This window comes from Aquarana catesbeiana, linkage group LG11, assembly GCF_042186555.1.
Source record: "Aquarana catesbeiana isolate 2022-GZ linkage group LG11, ASM4218655v1, whole genome shotgun sequence".
In the NCBI taxonomy this organism is placed as follows: domain Eukaryota; kingdom Metazoa; phylum Chordata; class Amphibia; order Anura; family Ranidae; genus Aquarana; species Aquarana catesbeiana.
In genome coordinates, this window is record NC_133334.1 from 326,667 (window position 1) to 344,253 (window position 17,587).

General features: G+C 53.5%; 1 protein-coding gene across 1 annotated transcript in view; it reads left to right on the forward strand.

Annotated features, from left to right (window-relative positions):
• Positions 1 to 17,587, forward strand: part of OTOG (otogelin) — a 310,396-nt gene that overhangs the window by 251,606 nt on the left and 41,203 nt on the right. The window contains exons 46-48 of the mRNA XM_073605993.1: positions 7,643 to 7,741; positions 9,757 to 9,797; positions 10,231 to 10,306. Of these exons, the coding sequence (XP_073462094.1) occupies positions 7,643 to 7,741; positions 9,757 to 9,797; positions 10,231 to 10,306 (216 nt within the window). The remainder of the gene's footprint in view (positions 1 to 7,642; positions 7,742 to 9,756; positions 9,798 to 10,230; positions 10,307 to 17,587) is intronic.

The following is a 17,587-nucleotide window of genomic DNA, read 5'->3' on the forward strand; positions in this document are numbered from 1 at the left end:
CAGAGGTCAGACGCTTCTTGTAGGTGGTGATCACAGAGGTCAGACGGTTCTTGTAGGTGGTGATCACAGAGGTCAGACGTTTCTTGGAGTTGGCGATCACAGAGGTCAGACGCTTCTTGGAGTTGGCGATCACAGAGGTCAGACGTTTCTTGGAGGTGGTGATCACAGAGGTCAGACGTTTCTTGCAGTTGGCGATCACAGAGATCAGACGCTTCTTGGAGTTGGCGATCACAGAGGTCAGACGTTTCTTGGAGTTGGCGATCACAGAGGTCAGACGCTTCTTGGAGTTGGCGATCACACAGGTCAGACGTTTCTTGGTGGTGGTGATCACAGAGGTCAGACGCTTCTTGGAGTTGGCGATCACAGAGGTCAGACGCTTCTTGGAGTTGGCGATCACAGAGGTCAGACGTTTCTTGTAGGTGGTGATCACAGAGGTCAGACGTTTCTTGGAGTTGGCGATCACAGAGGTCAGACGTTTCTTGGAGTTGGCGATCACAGAGGTCAGACGTTTCTTGGCGTTGGCGATCACAGAGGTCAGACATTTCTTGGAGTTGGCCTCCAGGTTTGCACACATCTCAGGAGGGATTTTTGTCCTCTTTGCAGATCTCCAAGTCACGAAGGTTTTCAGGCTGACGTTTGGTAACTCGAACCTTCAGCTCCCTCCACGTATTTTCTATGGGATTAAGGTCTGGAGACTGGCTAGGCCACTCCAGGACCTTCATGTGCTTCTTATTGAGTCACTCCTTTTTTGCCTTGGCTGTGTGTTGGGTCATTGTCATGCTGGAAGACCCATCCACGACCCATTTTCAATGCCCTGGCCGAGGGAAAGAGGTTCTCATCCAAGATTTGATGGTACATGGCCCCGTCCATCATCCCTTTGATGTGGTGAAGTTGTCCTGTCCCCTTAGCAGAAAAACACCCCCAAAGCATAATTTTCCACCTCCATGTATGACGGTGGGGTCATAGGACCTTCATGTATGACGGTGGGGGATGGTGTTCTTGGGGTCATAGGTCCTCCATGTATGACGGTGGGGGATGGTGTTTTTGGGGTCATAGGACCCCCATGTATGATGGTGGGGGATGGTGTTCTTGGGGTCATAGGACCCCCATGTATGACAGTGGGGGATGGTGTTCTTGGGGTCATAGGACCTCCATGTATGACGATGGGGGATCGTGTTCTTGGGGTCATAGGACCCCCATGTATTATGGTGGAGGATGGTGTTCTTGGGGTCATAGGACCCCCATGTATGACGGTGGGGGATGGTGTTCTTGGGGTCATAGGACCTCCATGTATGACGGTGGGGGATGGTGTTCTTGGGGTCATAGGACCTCCATGTATGACGGTGGGGGATGGTGTTCTTGGGGTCATAGGACCTCCATGTATGACGGTGGGGGATGGTGTTCTTGGGGTCATAGGACATCCATGTATGACGGTGGGGGATGGTGTTCTTGGGGTCATAGGACCTCCATGTATGATGATGGGGGATGGTGTTCTTGGGGTCATAGGACCCCCATGTATGACGGTGGGGGATGGTGTTCTTGGGGTCATAGGACCCCCATGTATGACAGTGGGGGATGGTGTTCTTGGGGTCATAGGACCTCCATGTATGACGATGGGGGATCGTGTTCTTGGGGTCATAGGACCCCCATGTATGATGGTGGGGGATGGTGTTCTTGGACCTCCATGTATGACGGTGGGGGATGGTGTTCTTGGGGTCATAGGACCTCCATGTATGAAGGTGGGGGATGGTGTTCTTGGGGTCATAGGACCTCCATGTATGATGGTGGGGGATGGTGTTCTTGGGGTCATAGGACCTCCATGTATGATGGTGGGGGATGGTGTTCTTGGGGTCATAGGTCCTACATGTATGATGGTGGGGGATGGTGTTCTTGGGGTCATAGGACCTCCATGTATGACGGTGGGGGATGGTGTTCTTGGGGTCATAGGACCTCCATGTATGACGATGGGGGATGGTGTTCTTGGGGTCATAGGCAGCATTCCTCCTCCTCCAAACACAGTGAGTTGGGTTGATACCAAAGAGCTTGATTTTGGTCTCATCTGATCACAACACTTTCCTCCAGTTCTCCTCTGAATCATTCAGATGTTCATTGACAAACTTCAGATGGACCTGTACATGTGATTTCCTGAGCAGGAGGACCTTGCGGGGCTGCAGGATTTCAATCCTTCACGGTGTAGTGTGTTACCGATTGTTTTCTTGGTGACTATGGCCCCAGCTGAGATCATTGACAAGATTCTCCCATGTAGTTCTGGGCTGATTCCTCACCGTTCTCATGATCATTGAACCTCCACCAGGTGAGAACTTGTATGGAGCCCCAGACCGAGGGAGATCGATCGTTATTTTGTGTTTCTTCCATTTGTGCATAATCCCACCAACTGTTGTCACCCTCTCACCAAGCTGCTTGGCGATGGTCTTGTAGCCCATTCCAGCCTTGTGCAGGTCTACAATCTTGTCCCTGGCGTCCTCCTTTGGTCTTCCCCATGATGGTGAGGATTGAATGGAAGAAAGAGATTCTGTGGACAGGTGTCTTTTATACACATAACGAGTTGTCGATAGGAGAACCTTCTTACATTGACAGGACTAATCTGTGGACCACATGAGCACCTACTGTAGCCAGTCTGTGGGGGGCAGAATTATTGTTGGTTGGTAGGGGATCAAATACTTATTTTACTCACTGAACTGCATCTCCATTTATAACATTTGTATCATGTGTTTTTTTTTCTGGATTTTTGGTTGATATTCTGTCTCTACCATATAAAATACACCTATGATAAAAATTATAGACCCTTCATTTCTTTGTAAGTGGGCTCCCCTGATGAAGTAATGTGGGTGACGCAACGCGTAGGACGGAGGCATACCAGAAGCAACACCAGAGACATTACGAGTTTGGCACTTGTGGATTATATACACTGTACTTTACTTTAAAAAGTGACTAAAGAAGCTTGGTGAGGAGTAGGGATGAGCTTCGAGTTCGAGTCGAACTCATGTTCGACTCGAACATTGGCTGTTCGCAAGTTCACCGAACAGCGAACAATTTGGGGTGTTCGCGGCAAATTCGAATGCCGCGGAACACCCTTTAAAAGTCTATGGGAGAAATCAAAAGTGCTAATTTTAAAGGCTAATATGCAAGTTATTGTCATAAAAAGTGTTTGGGGACCTGGGTCCTGCCCCAGGGGACATGGATCAATGCAAAAAAAAGTTTTAAAAACGGCCGTTTTTTCAGGAGTAGTGATTTTAATAATGCTTAAAGTCAATCAATAAAAGTGTAATATCCCTTTAAATTTCGTACCTGGGGGGTGTCTATAGTGTGCCTGTAAAGGGGCGCATGTTTCCTGTGTTTAGAACAGTCTGACAGCAAAATGACATTTTGAAGGAAAAAACTCATTTAAAACTACTCGCGGCTATTGCATTGCCGACAATACACATAGAAGTTCATTGATAAAAACGGCATGGGAATTCCCCAAAGGGGAACCCCGAACCAAGATTAAAAAAAAAAAATGACGTGGGAGTCCCCCTAAATTCCATACCAGGCCCTTCAGGTCTGGTATGGATATTAAGGGGAACCCTGGCCAAAATTTAAAAAAAAAAATGACGTGGGGTTCCCCCTAAATTCCATACCAGACCCTTCAGGTCTGGTATGGATTTTAAGGGGAACCCCGCGCCAAAAAAAAAAAAAAAAAACGGCGTGGGGTCCCCCCAAAAACCCATACCAGACCCTTATCCGAGCACGCAACCTGGCAGGCCGCAGGAAAAGAGGGGGGACGAGAGTGCGGCCCCCCCTCCCTCCTGAACCGTACCAGGCCACATGCCCTCAACATTGGGAGGGTGCTTTGGGGTAGCCCCCCAAAACACCTTGTCCCCATGTTGATGAGGACAAGGGCCTCATCCCCACAACCCTGGCCGGTGGTTGTGGGGGTCTGCGGGCGGAGGGCTTATCGGAATCTGGAAGCCCCCTTTAACAAGGTGACCCCCAGATCCCGGCCCCCCCCCCGTGTGAAATGGTAAGGGGGTACATAAGTACCCCTACCATTTCACGAAGAAAGTGTCAAAAATGTTAAAAATGACAAGAGACAGTTTTTGACAATTCCTTTATTTAAATGCTTCTTACTTTCTTCTATCTTCCTTCATCTTCTGGTTCTTCTGGTTCTTCTGGCTCTTCTGGTTCTTCCTCCGGCGTTCTCGTCCAGCATCTCCTCCGCGGCGTCTTCTATCTTCTTCTCCTCGGGCCGCTCCGCACCCATGGCATGGGGGGGAGGCTCCCGCTCTTCTCTTCTTCTTTTCTTCTCTTCTTCTCTTCTTCTCTTCTTCTTTTCTTCTCTTCTTCTCCGGGCCGCTCCGCAATCCATGCTGGCATGGAGGGAGGCTCCCGCTGTGTGACGGCGCTCCTCGTCTGACAGTTCTTAAATAACGGGGGGGGCGGGGCCACCCGGTGACCCCGCCCCCTCTGACGCACGGTGACTTGACGGGACTTCCCTGTGACGTCACGGGGAATGCCACAGGGAAGTCCCGTCAAGTCACCGTGCGTCAGAGGGGGGCGGGGTCACCGGGTGGCCCCCCCCCCCCCCCGTTATTTAAGAACTGTCAGACGAGGAGCGCTGTCACACAGCGGGAGACTCCCTCCATGCCAGCATGGATTGCGGAGCGGCCCGGAGAAGAAAAGAAGAAAAGAAGAAGAGAAGAAAAGAAGAAGAGAAGAGCGGGAGCCTCCCCCCCATGCCATGGGTGCGGAGCGGCCCGAGGAGAAGAAGACAGAAGACGCCGCGGAGGAGATGCTGGACAAGAACGCCGGAGGAAGAACCAGAAGAGCCAGAAGAACCAGAAGAGCCAGAAGATGAAGGAAGATAGAAGAAAGAAGAAGCATTTAAATAAAGGAATTGTCAAAAACTGTCTCTTGTCATTTTTAACATTTTTGACACTTTCTTCGTGAAATGGTAGGGGTACTTATGTACCCCCTTACCATTTCACACAGGGGGGGGGCCGGGATCTGGGGGTCACCTTGTTAAAGGGGGCTTCCAGATTCCGATAAGCCCCCCGCCCGCAGACCCCCACAACCACCGGCCAGGGTTGTGGGGATGAGGTCCTTGTCCTCATCAACATGGGGACAAGGTGTTTTGGGGGGCTACCCCAAAGCACCCTCCCAATGTTGAGGGCATGTGGCCTGGTACGGTTCAGGAGGGAGGGGGGGCACTCTCGCCCCCCCCCTCTTTTCCTGCGGCCTGCCAGGTTGCGTGATCGGATAAGGGTCTGGTATGGATTTTTGGGGGGACCCCACGCCGTTTTTTTTTTTTTTTTTTGGCGCGGGGTTCCCCTTAAAATCCATACCAGACCTGAAGGGTCTGGTATGGAATTTAGGGGGAACCCCACGTCATTTTTTTTTTTAATTTTGGCCGGGGTTCCCCTTAATATCCATACCAGACCTGAAGGGCCTGGTATGGAATTTAGGAGGACTCCCACGTCATTTTTTTTTTTTAATTTTGGTTCGGGGTTCCCCTTTGGGGAATTCCCATGCCGTTTTTATCAATGAACTTCTATGTGTATTGTCGGCAATGCAATAGCCGCGAGTAGTTTTAAATGAGTTTTTTCCTTCAAAATGTCATTTTGCTGTCAGACTGTTCTAAACACAGGAAACATGCGCCCCTTTACAGGCATACTATAGACACCCCCCAGGTACGAAATTTAAAGGGATATTACACTTTTATTGTTTGACTTTAAGCATTATTAAAATCACTGCTCCTGAAAAAACGGCCGTTTTTAAAACTTTTTTTTGCATTGATCCATGTCCCCTGGGGCAGGACCCGGGTCCCCAAACACTTTTTATGACAATAACTTGCATATAAGCCTTTAAAATGAGCACTTTTGATTATTCATGTTCGTGTCCCATAGACTTTAACGGTGTTCGCATGTTCGAACGAACTTTTTTCCTGTTCGCATGTTCTGGTGCGAACCGAACAGGGGGGTGTTCGGCTCATCCCTAGTGAGGAGGAAACTGGAGCGATTATTCACAAATGGAAGAAATAATAACAAAACAAAAATAATGAACAAAATAACCATCAATCGTCCTCGGTCTGGAGCTCCATGCAAGATTTGGCCTCATGGGGTGAGGATGGTTATGAGAAAAGTGAGGGATCAGCCCAGAACTACATGGGAGGAGCTTGTGAATGATCTTAAGGCAGTTGGGACCACAGTCACCAAACAAACCATTGGTAACACAATACACCACCATGGATTGAAATCCTGCTGCCCCCGCAAGGTCCTCCTCCTCAGGAAGACACATGTAGAGGAACGTCTGAAGTCTACCAATCAACATCTAAATGATTCAGAGAAGGATTGGGAGAAAGTTCTGTGGTCAGAGGAGACCAAAATTCATCTCTTTGGCATCAACTCGACTCGCCGTGTTTGGAGGAAGAAAAATGGTGACTATGACCCTAAGAACACCATCCCTACAGTCACACATCATCCCTACAGTCACACATCATCCCTACAGTCACATCATCTCTACAGTCACACATCATCCCTACAGTCACATCATCCCTACAGTCACACCCCATCCCTACAGTCACACATCATCCCTACAGTCACACTTCATCCCTACACTCACACATCATCCCTACAGTCACCACCCCTACAGTCACATCATCCCTACAGTCACACCCCATCCCTGCAGTCACACATCATCCCTACAGTCACACCCCATCCCTACAGTCACATCATCCCTACAGTCACACATCATCCCTACAGTCACACCCCATCCCTACAGTCACACACCATGCCTACAGTCACACCCCATCCCTACAGTCACACATCATCCCTACAGTCACACACGGAGGTGGAAACATGATGATTTGGGGCTGTTTCTCTGATAAAGGTTCAGGCCGACTTTGCCGCATTGAGGGGCCAATGGACGGGGCCATGTATTATAAGATCTTGGAGGAGAACCTTCTTCCCTCATCCAGAACACTGAAGATGGGTCATGGATGGGTCTTCCAGCATGACAATGACCCAAAACATACCACCAAGGCAACAAAGGAGGGGCTCAAGAAGAAGCACATTAAGGTCATGGAGTCTCCAGACCTTAATCCTATAGAAAATGTATGGAGGAGCTGAAACTTCGAGTTGCCAAGCCACAGCCAAGAAACCTTCAGGATTTAGAGAAGATCTGTAGAGAAAAGTGGACCAAAATCCCTCCTGAGATGTGTGCAAACCTGATCACCACCTACAAGAAACGTCTGACCTCTGTGATCACCAACAAGGGTTTCTCCACCAACTACTAAGGGGATCAAATACTTATTTTACTCAGTGAACTGCAACTCCATTTATAACATTTGTATTGTTTGATTTCTCTGGATTTTTGGTTGATATTCTGTCTCTATCATATAAAATACACCTATGATAAAAATTATAGACCCTTCATTTCTTTGTAAGGGGGCAAAACTTACACCATCTGCAGGGGAGACAATCATTATTTTCCCCACTCTACTATGCCAGCAGAGGCCCATGAGCCCCGCAGACACCATACTACAAGGTGGTCGGGAAGGGCATACATAGGGAGATGTGTGCCAACATTGTAGATCTTCTTGTCTCCAGATGACATAAACACTGACATGTCTTCTCCTCGTGTGTAGCGTGCGACACGGCTCGGTGTCCGGATGTCTCCTGTGATATGGGAATGTCGGTGTTGGAATTGTGGACGCCTGGAAGCTGCTGTCCATACAGAACGTGTGGTAAGTAGACCACTTCATTCTGTGATGAAGTCTCAACTCAGGATTTTACAACTGATTTACAACTGGGTTTGTAGAAGTGGGGTCATGTATGGTGGGGGATGTGACAGTGAAATGGAGTCATGTATGGTGGTCAGGGAAAGGGGGACATGTAGAAGTGGGGTCATGTATGTTGGTCAGGGAGATTTGGTAGAGGTGGGGTCATGTAGAGGTGGGGTCATGTAGAGGTGGGGACATGTAGAGGTGGGGTCATGTAGAGGTGAGGTCATGTAGAGTTGGGGTCATGTAGAGGTGGGGTCATGTAGAGGTGGGATCATGTAGAGTTGGGGTCATGTAGAGGTGGGGTCATGTAGAGGTGGGGTCATGTAGAAGTGGAGTCATGTATGTTGGTCAGGGAGATTTGGTAGAGGTGGGGTCATGTAGAGGTGGGGTCATGTAGAGGTGGGGACATGTAGAGGTGGGGACATGTAGAGGTGGGGTCATGTAGAGGTGGGGTCATGTAGAGGTGGGGTCATGTAGAGGTGAGGTCATGTATGTTGGTCAGGGAGATTTGGCAGGGAAATGGGGTCATGTAGAGGTGGGGTCATGTAGAGGTGGGGTCATGTAGAGGTGGGGTCATGTAGAGGTGGGGACATGTAGAGGTGGGGTCATGTAGAGGTGGGGTCATGTAGAGGTGGGGACATGTAGAGATGGGGACATGTAGAGATGGGGACATGTAGAGGTGGGGTCATGTAGAGGTGAGGTCATGTAGAGGTGGGGTCATGTAGAGGTGGGGTCATGTATGTTGGTCAGGGAGATTTGGCAGGGAAATGGGGTCACGTAGTGGTGGGGTCATGTAGAGGTGGGGTCATGTAGAGGTGGGGTCATGTAGAGGTGGGGACATGTAGAGGTGGGGTCATGTAGAGGTGGGGTCATGTAGAGGTGGGGACATGTAGAGGTGGGGTCATGTAGAGGTGGGGTCATGTAGAGGTGGGGACATGTAGAGGTGGGGTCATGTAGAGGTGGGGACATGTAGAGGTGGGGTCATGTAGAGGTGGGGACATGTAGAGATGGGGTCATGTAGAGTTGGGGTCATGTAGAGGTGGGGTCATGTAGAGGTGGGGTCATGTAGAGGTGGGGACATGTAGAGGTGGGGTTATGTAGAGGTGGGGTCATGTAGAGTTGGGGTCATGTAGAGGTGGGGTCATGTAGAGTTGGGGTCATGTAGAGGTGGGGTCATGTAGAGGTGGGGTCATGTAGAGGTGGGGACATGTAGAGGTGGGGTCATGTAGAGGTGGGGTCATGTAGAGGTGGGGACATGTAGAGGTGGGGTCATGTAGAGGTGGGGACATGTAGAGGTGGGGTCATGTAGAGTTGGGGTCATGTAGAGGTGGGGTCATGTAGAGGTGGGGTCATGTAGCGTTGGAGTCATGTGGAGGTGGGGACATGTGTAGGTGGGGTCATGTGGAGGTGGGGACGTGTAGAGGTGGGGTCGTGTAGAGGTGGGGACGTGTAGAGGTGGGGACGTGTAGAGGTGGGGACGTGTAGAGGTGGGGTCGTGTAGAGGTGGGGACGTGTAGAGGTGGGGACGTGTAGAGGTGGGGTTATGTAGAGTTGGGGACGTGTAGAGGTGGAGATGTGTAGAGGTGGGGTCGTGTAGAGGTGGGGACGTGTAGAGGTGGGGACGTGTAGAGGTGGGGTCGTGTAGAGGTGGGGACGTGTAGAGGTGGGGTCGTGTAGAGGTGGGGACGTGTAGAGGTGGGGTCGTGTAGAGGTGGGGACGTGTAGAGGTGGGGACGTGTAGAGGTGGGGTCGTGTATGACCTGGTCTTTTCAGCGTTTCAGGGAGTTGCTGCAGTCACCCCATTCTGTACTCGCTCAGCAGTTGCTCGGGAGCTCTCAGGAATGTAGTGACCCACATGCAGCGCAGGTTTAGAGGGGGGACATGGGGGGCACTCAGGTTCTTCACATGAACATTTGAAAAGTTTTATTGATTTATGAAATGATCGATTCCGCTAATTTCTCTTCATTCCTCCGCAGAATGTTCCTGTGAGAAGATCCCCAAACCTGAATGTAATTTGGTGAGAAAACATGAAATCTGTAAAGTTGGGGTGCAGACGTGTCATTGGGGTCCCAATTTCTGATGTCATCGATCTGGAATATCTCATACAGCTAACTCTGCCAGTTGCAGGATCACCCCATGGGGGTCACCCCAATAGTGATTGGATCTCCCCATGGGGGTCACCCCAATAGTGATTGGATCTCCCCATGGGGGTCACCCCAATAATGACTGGATCTCCCCATAGGTGTCCAGGTTTGCCACCCTATAGGGGTCACCCCAACAGTTGCCTGATCACCTTTAATGGGTCACCTCAGTGGTGACTGGATTACCCTATTGGGGTACAGTCATAGGTTGGGGTTCTGCTCGGTTTGTGGGTGGATGGGGGAAGGGAGAGCCATCGCACACAATGCAGACATCGGGGTCACTAATCTCTCCCTTCTCTCTCTTTTTAGGGAGAAAAACTCCAAATTGATGAGGAATTCCTGAACTCTGTAACCAACCCGTGTAACTGCACCGTCTATAAATGTGGTAAGTCCAGACCCCCCCTCGCCCTAAGATGTCTTCTACCCCCACTATGCAGTCCTATACCCCCCTCCCCCAATGTGGGTCCCATCATTTCCCTCCCCTGGCTCATCAAATGTTCCTCCGCTATCTGGCACCAACATGGCCCACCTGTCCTCTTACAGACGACCCCACCTCCCCAGATTTATTGGGGACACCACCCCCACTTTCCTGACTAGACGATATCTTCATGTTATTCTATGTTGAGAATCTTACAGGATGAGATTGGGGGGATGTAGAGGATTGTGGGGGGTGTAGTGATTTGTGGGGTGAGGATTGTGGGGGGTGTAGAGGATTATGGGGGGGTGTAGAGGATTGTGGGGGGTGTAGAGGATGTTGGGGGAGTGAGGATTGTGGGGGGGTGTAGAGGATGTTGGGGGTGAGGATTGTGGGGGGGTGTAGAGAATGTTGGGGGGTGAGGATTGTGGGGGGGTGTAGAGGATGTTGGGGGGTGAGGATTGTGGGGGGGTGTAGAGGATGTTGGGGGGTGAGGATTGTGGGGGGTGTAGAGGATGTTGGGGGTGAGGATTGTGGGGGGTGTAGAGGATTTGGGGGTGAGGATTGTGGGGGGTGTAGAGGATGTTGGGGGGGTGAGGATTGTGGGGGGGTGTAGAGGATGTTGGGGTGAGGATTGTGGGGGGGTGTAGAGGATTATGGGGGGTGTAGAGGATGTTGGGGGTGAGGATTGTGGGGGGTGTAGAGGATTATGGGGTGGAGATTGTGGGGGGTGTAGAGGATGTTGGGGGGTGAGGATTGTGGGGGGGTGTAGAGGATTATGGGGGGTGTAGAGGATGTTGGGGGTGAGGATTGTGGGGGGTGTAGAGGATTATGGGGTGGAGATTGTGGGGGGGTGTAGAGGATGTTGGGGGGTGAGGATTGTGGGGGGGTGTAGAGGATGTTGGGGGTGAGGATTGTGGGGGGGTGTAGAGGATGTTGGGGGGTGAGGATTGTGGGGGGTGTAGAGGATGTTGGGGGGTGAGGATTGTGGGGGGTGTAGAGGATGTTGGGGGGTGAGGATTGTGGGGGGTGTAGAGGATTTGGGGGTGAGGATTGTGGGGGGTGTAGAGGATGTTGGGGGGGTGAGGATTGTGGGGGGGTGTAGAGGATGTTGGGGTGAGGATTGTGGGGGGGTGTAGAGGATGTTGGGGGTGAGGATTGTGGGGGGGTGTAGAGGATTATGGGGGGTGTAGAGGATGTTGGGGGTGAGGATTGTGGGGGGTGTAGAGGATTATGGGGTGGAGATTGTGGGGGGGTGTAGAGGATGTTGGGGGGTGAGGATTGTGGGGGGGTGTAGAGGATGTTGGGGGGTGAGGATTGTGGGGGGTGTAGAGGATGTTGGGGGGTGAGGATTGTGGGGGGGGTGTAGAGGATGTTGGGGGTGAGGATTGTGGGGGGTGTAGAGGATTGTGGGGTGAGGATTGTGGGGGGGTGTACAGGATGTTGGGGGGTGAGGTTTGTGGGGGGTGTAGAGGATTGTGGGGCGAGGATTGTGGGGGGGTGTAGAGGATTATGGGGGGTGTAGAGGATGTTGGGGGTGAGGATTGTGGGGGGGTGTAGAGGATGTTGGGGGGTGAGGATTGTGGGGGGTGTAGAGGATGTTGGGGGGTGAGGATTGTGGGGGGGTGTAGAGGATGTTGGGGGGTGAGGATTGTGGGGGGGTGTAGAGGATGTTGGGGGGTGAGGATTGTGGGGGGTGTAGAGGATGTTGGGGGGTGAGGATTGTGGGGGGTGTAGAGGATTTGGGGGTGAGGATTGTGGGGGGTGTAGAGGATGTTGGGGGGGTGAGGATTGTGGGGGGGTGTAGAGGATGTTGGGGTGAGGATTGTGGGGGGGTGTAGAGGATGTTGGGGGTGAGGATTGTGGGGGGGTGTAGAGGATTATGGGGGGTGTAGAGGATGTTGGGGGTGAGGATTGTGGGGGGGTGTAGAGGATTATGGGGTGGAGATTGTGGGGGGGGTGTAGAGGATGTTGGGGGGTGAGGATTGTGGGGGGTGTAGAGGATGTTGGGGGGTGAGGATTGTGGGGGGGTGTAGAGGATGTTGGGGGTGAGGATTGTGGGGGGTGTAGAGGATTGTGGGGTGAGGATTGTGGGGGGGTGTACAGGATGTTGGGGGGTGAGGTTTGTGGGGGGTGTAGAGGATTGTGGGGCGAGGATTGTGGGGGGGTGTAGAGGATTGTGGGGCGAGGATTGTGGGGGGTGTAGAGGATGTTGGGGGGTGAGGATTGTGGGGGGGTGTAGAGGATGTTGGGGGGTGAGGATTGTGGGGGGGTGTAGAGGATGTTGGGGGTGAGGATTGTGGGGGGGGTGTAGAGGATGTTGGGGGGGTGAGGATTGTGGGGGGTGTAGAGGATGTTGGGGGGTGAGGATTGTGGGGGGGGTGTAGAGGATGTTGGGGGTGAGGATTGTGGGGGGTGTAGAGGATGTTGGGGGGTGAGGATTGTGGGGGGTGTAGAGGATGTTGGGGGTGAGGATTGTGGGGGGGGTGTAGAGGATTGTGGGGCGAGGATTGTGGGGGGTGTAGAGGATGTTGGGGGATGAGGATTGTCACGGAACGTCCCACACTCCGCTTGAGTGCTTCCGTCATATACCACTCCCTCCCAGTCTGTATACAGATATCCCAACCTCTCTGAGCACAACACAAGGCGACACTTGCTTGTTGCTACCAAGAACTGACTTTATTCAGAACCAGAATACAGTCTTATATACACAGGAGAAGATTATTCTAACAATACAAATGTAACCTAATTAACATGAGCTAATTATCTAATCCTTTATACAGCCTAGGTGACTGAGACATGACCTTTCGCCCAGACTTGTGGGCACCGAGCTTCACACAGTTAATTAACACAAACAACAATGGGTGAAAAGACTCTTAGAGCCACACTAGACTTATTTACAATAAACCCATTATAGCAGAATTGATGACATTAGCATTTAACAGTACGAGTCCCAACGGTATAAATCAGTCACCATTCTAATATGGCATATAAAGGGTTCCCAGAGTCTGTGTGTTTTTGGGGGGACATGGAGCTGAATCCAAAGTAACACCAACCCCAGGGTCCCCAGGCATACAGCTCACAGAGAGCACCATTCCCCCAAATGCCAGGGCCCATAATCAAAAGGCAACAGGCCTGCATACAGTCCTCTCCAACAGCCTCTGTCCTGGCCAGGTCCGTCGCAAGGATTGTGGGGGGGGTGTAGAGGATGTTGGGGGGTGAGGATTGTGGGGGGGTGTAGAGGATTGTGGGGTGAGGATTGTGGGGGGGTGTAGAGGATTGTGGGGTGAGGATTGTGGGGGGTGTAGAGGATGTTGGGGGTGAGGATTGTGGGGGGGTAGAGGATGTTGGGGGTGAGGATTGTGGGGGGGTGTAGAGGATTGTGGGGGGTGAGGATTGTGGGGGGGGTGTAGAGGATGTTGGGGGTGAGGATTGTGGGGGGGTGTAGAGGATTGTGGGGGGTGAGGATTGTGGGGGGGTGTAGAGGATGTTGGGGGGTGAGGATTGTGGGGGGGTGTAGAGGATTGTGGGGGGTGAGGATTGTGGGGGGGTGTACAGGATGTTGGGGGGTGAGGATTGTGGGGGGGTGTAGAGGATTGTGGGGTGAGGATTGTGGGGGGGTGTAGAGGATGTTGGGGGTGAGGATTGTGGGAGGTGTAGAGGATTGTGGGGCGAGGATTGTGGGGGGGGGTGTAGAGGATGTTGGGGGTGAGGATTGTGGGGGGGGTGTAGTGGATTGTGGGGTGAGGATTGTGGGGGGGTGTAGAGGATTGTGGGGTGAGGATTGTGGGGGGGTGTAGAGGATGTTGGGGGTGAGGATTGTGGGGGGGTGTAGAGGATGTTGGGGGTGAGGATTGTGGGGGGGTATAGAGGATGTTGGGGGGTGAGGATTGTGGGGGGGTGTAGAGGATGTTGGGGGTGAGGATTGTGGGGGGGGTGTAGAGGATGTTGGGGGGTGAGGATTGTGGGGGGGTGTAGAGGATGTTGGGGGTGAGGATTGTGGGGGGGTGTAGAGGATGTTGGGGGGTGAGGATTGTGGGGGGGTGTAGAGGATGTTGGGGGGTGAGGATTGTGGGGGGTGTAGAGGATTATGGGGTGGAGATTGTGGGGGGGTGTAGAGGATGTTGGGGGGTGAGGATTGTGGGGGGGTGTGGAGGATTGTGGGGTGAGGATTGTGGGGTGAGGATTGTGGGGGGGTGTAGAGGATGTTGGGGGTGAGGATTGTGGGGGGGTGTAGAGGATGTTGGGGGTGAGGATTGTGGGGGGGGTGTAGAGGATTGTGGGGTGAGGATTGTGGGGGGGTGTAGAGGATGTTGGGGGTGAGGATTGTGGGGGGGTAGAGGATGTTGGGGGTGAGGATTGTGGGGGGGTGTAGAGGATTGTGGGGGGTGTAGAGGATGTTGGGGGTGAGGATTGTGGGGGGGGTGTAGAGGATGTTGGGGGTGAGGATTGTGGGGGGGTGTAGAGGATTGTGGGGGGTGAGGATTGTGGGGGGGTGTAAAGGATGTTGGGGGGTGAGGATTGTGGGGGGGTGTAGAGGATTGTGGGGTGAGGATTGTGGGGGGGTGTAGAGGATGTTGGGGGTGAGGATTGTGGGAGGTGTAGAGGATTGTGGGGCGAGGATTGTGGGGGGGGGTGTAGAGGATGTTGGGGGTGAGGATTGTGGGGGGGTGTAGTGGATTGTGGGGTGAGGATTGTGGGGGGGTGTAGAGGATTGTGGGGTGAGGATTGTGGGGGGTGTAGAGGATGTTGGGGGTGAGGATTGTGGGAGGTGTAGAGGATTGTGGGGCGAGGATTGTGGGGGGGGGTGTAGAGGATGTTGGGGGTGAGGATTGTGGGGGGGTGTAGTGGATTGTGGGGTGAGGATTGTGGGGGGGTGTAGAGGATTGTGGGGTGAGGATTGTGGGGGGGTGTAGAGGATTGTGGGGTGAGGATTGTGGGGGGGTGTAGAAGATGTTGGGGGTGAGGATTGTGGGGGGGTGTAGAGGATGTTGGGGGTGAGGATTGTGGGGGGGTGTAGAGGATGTTGGGGGGTGAGGATTGTGGGGGGGTGTAGAGGATGTTGGGGGTGAGGATTGTGGGGGGGGGTGTAGAGGATGTTGGGGGGTGAGGATTGTGGGGGGGGTGTAGAGGATGTTGGGGGGTGAGGATTGTGGGGGGGTGTAGAGGATGTTGGGGGGTGAGGATTGTGGGGGGTGTAGAGGATTGTGGGGTGAGGATTGTGGGGGGGTGTAGAGGATGTTGGGGGGTGAGGATTGTGGGGGGGTGTAGAGGATGTTGGGGGTGAGGATTGTGGGGGGGGTGTAGAGGATGTTGGGGGGTGAGGATTGTGGGGGGGGGTGTAGAGGATTGTGGGGTGAGGATTGTGGGGGGGGTGTAGAGGATGTTGGGGGGTGAGGATTGTGGGGGGGGTGTAGAGGATTGTGGGGTGAGGATTGTGGGGGGGTGTAGAGGATGGGGGTGAGGATTGTGGGGGGTGTAGAGGATGTTGGGGTGAGGATTGTGGGGGGTGTAGAGGATTGTGGGGCGAGGATTGTGGGGGGGTGTAGAGGATTGTGGGGTGAGGATTGTAGGGGGGTGTAGAGGATGTTGGGGGTGAGGATTGTGGGGGGGTGTAGAGGATGTGGGGGTGAGGATTGTGGGGGGGTGTAGAGGATTGTGGGGGGTGAGGATTGTGGGGGGGTGTAGAGGATTGTGGGGGGTGAGAATTTGGGGGGGTGTAGAGGATTGTGGGGGGTGAGAATTGTGGGGGGGGTGTAGAGGATGTTGGGGGTGAGGATTTTGGGGGGGTGTAGAGGATGTTGGGGGTGAGGATTGTGGGGGGGTGTAAAGGATGTTGGGTGTAGAGGATGTTGGGGGTGAGGATTTTGGGGGGGGTGTAGAGGATGTTGGGGGTGAGGATTGTGGGGGGTGTAGAGGATTGTGGGGCGAGGATTGTGGGGGGGGTGTAGAGGATGTTGGGGGGTGAGGATTGTGGGGTGTGGATTGTGGGGGGGTGTAGAGGATGTTGGGGGATGAGGATTGTGGGGGGTGTAGAGGATGTTGGGGGATGAGGATTGTGGGGGGGTGTAGAGGATGTTGGGGGGTGAGGATTGAGGGGGGGTGTAGAGGATGTTGGGGGTGAGGATTGTGGGGGGGTGTAGAGGATTGTGGGGGGTGAGGATTGTGGGGGGGTGTAGAGGATGTTGGGGGGTGAGGATTGTGGGGGGGGGTGTAGAGGATGTTGGGGGTGAGGATTGTGGGGTGAGGATTGTGGGGGGGGTGTAGAGGATGTTGGGGGTGAGGATTGTGGGGGGGTGTAGAGGATTGTGGGGCGAGGATTGTGGGGGGGTGTAAAGGATGTTGGGTGTAGAGGATTGTGGGGGGTGAGGATTTTGGGGGGGGTGTAGAGGATGTTGGGGGTGAGGATTGTGGGGGGGTGTAGAGGATTGTGGGGCGAGGATTGTGGGGGGGGTGTAGAGGATGTTGGGGGGTGAAGATTGTGGGGGGGTGTAGAGGATGTTGGGGGTGAGGATTGTGGGGGGGTGTAGAGGATGTGGGGGGAGGATTGTGGGGGGGTGTAGAGGATGTTGGGGGTGAGGATTGTGGGGGGGTGTAGAGGATGTTGGGGGGTGAGGATTGTGGGGGGTGTAGAGGATGTTGGGGGGTGAGGATTGTGGGGGGTGTAGAGGATGTTGGGGGGTGAGGATTGTGGGGGGTGGGGTGGGGTTGGGGGGGTGGTGTGGGGGGGTTGGGGGGGTGGTGGGGGGGGGTGTAGAGGATGTTGGGGGTGAGGATTGTGGGGGGGTGTAGAGGATGTTGGGGGGTGAGGATTGTGGGGGTGTGGATTGTGGGGGGGGTGTAGAGGATGTTGGGGGTGAGGATTGTGGGGGGGTGTAGAGGATGTTGGGGGTGAGGATTGTGGGGGGGTGTAGAGGATGTTGGGGGGTGAGGATTGTGGGGGGGTGTAGAGGATGTTGGGGGTGAGGATTGTGGGGGGGTGTAGAGGATGTTGGGGGGTGAGGATTGTGGGGTGAGGATTGTGGGGGGGTAGGTGTGGGGGGTGAGGATTGTGGGGGGGGGTGTGGGATGTGGGGGTGAGGATTGTGGGGTGAGGATTGTGGGGGGGTGTAGAGGATGTTGGGGGGTGAGGATTGTGGGGGGGGGTGTAGAGGATGTTGGGGGTGAGATTGTGGGGGGGTGTAGAGGATGTTGGGGGGTGAGGATTGTGGGGGGGGTGTAGAGGATGTTGGCGGGGTGAGGATTGTGGGG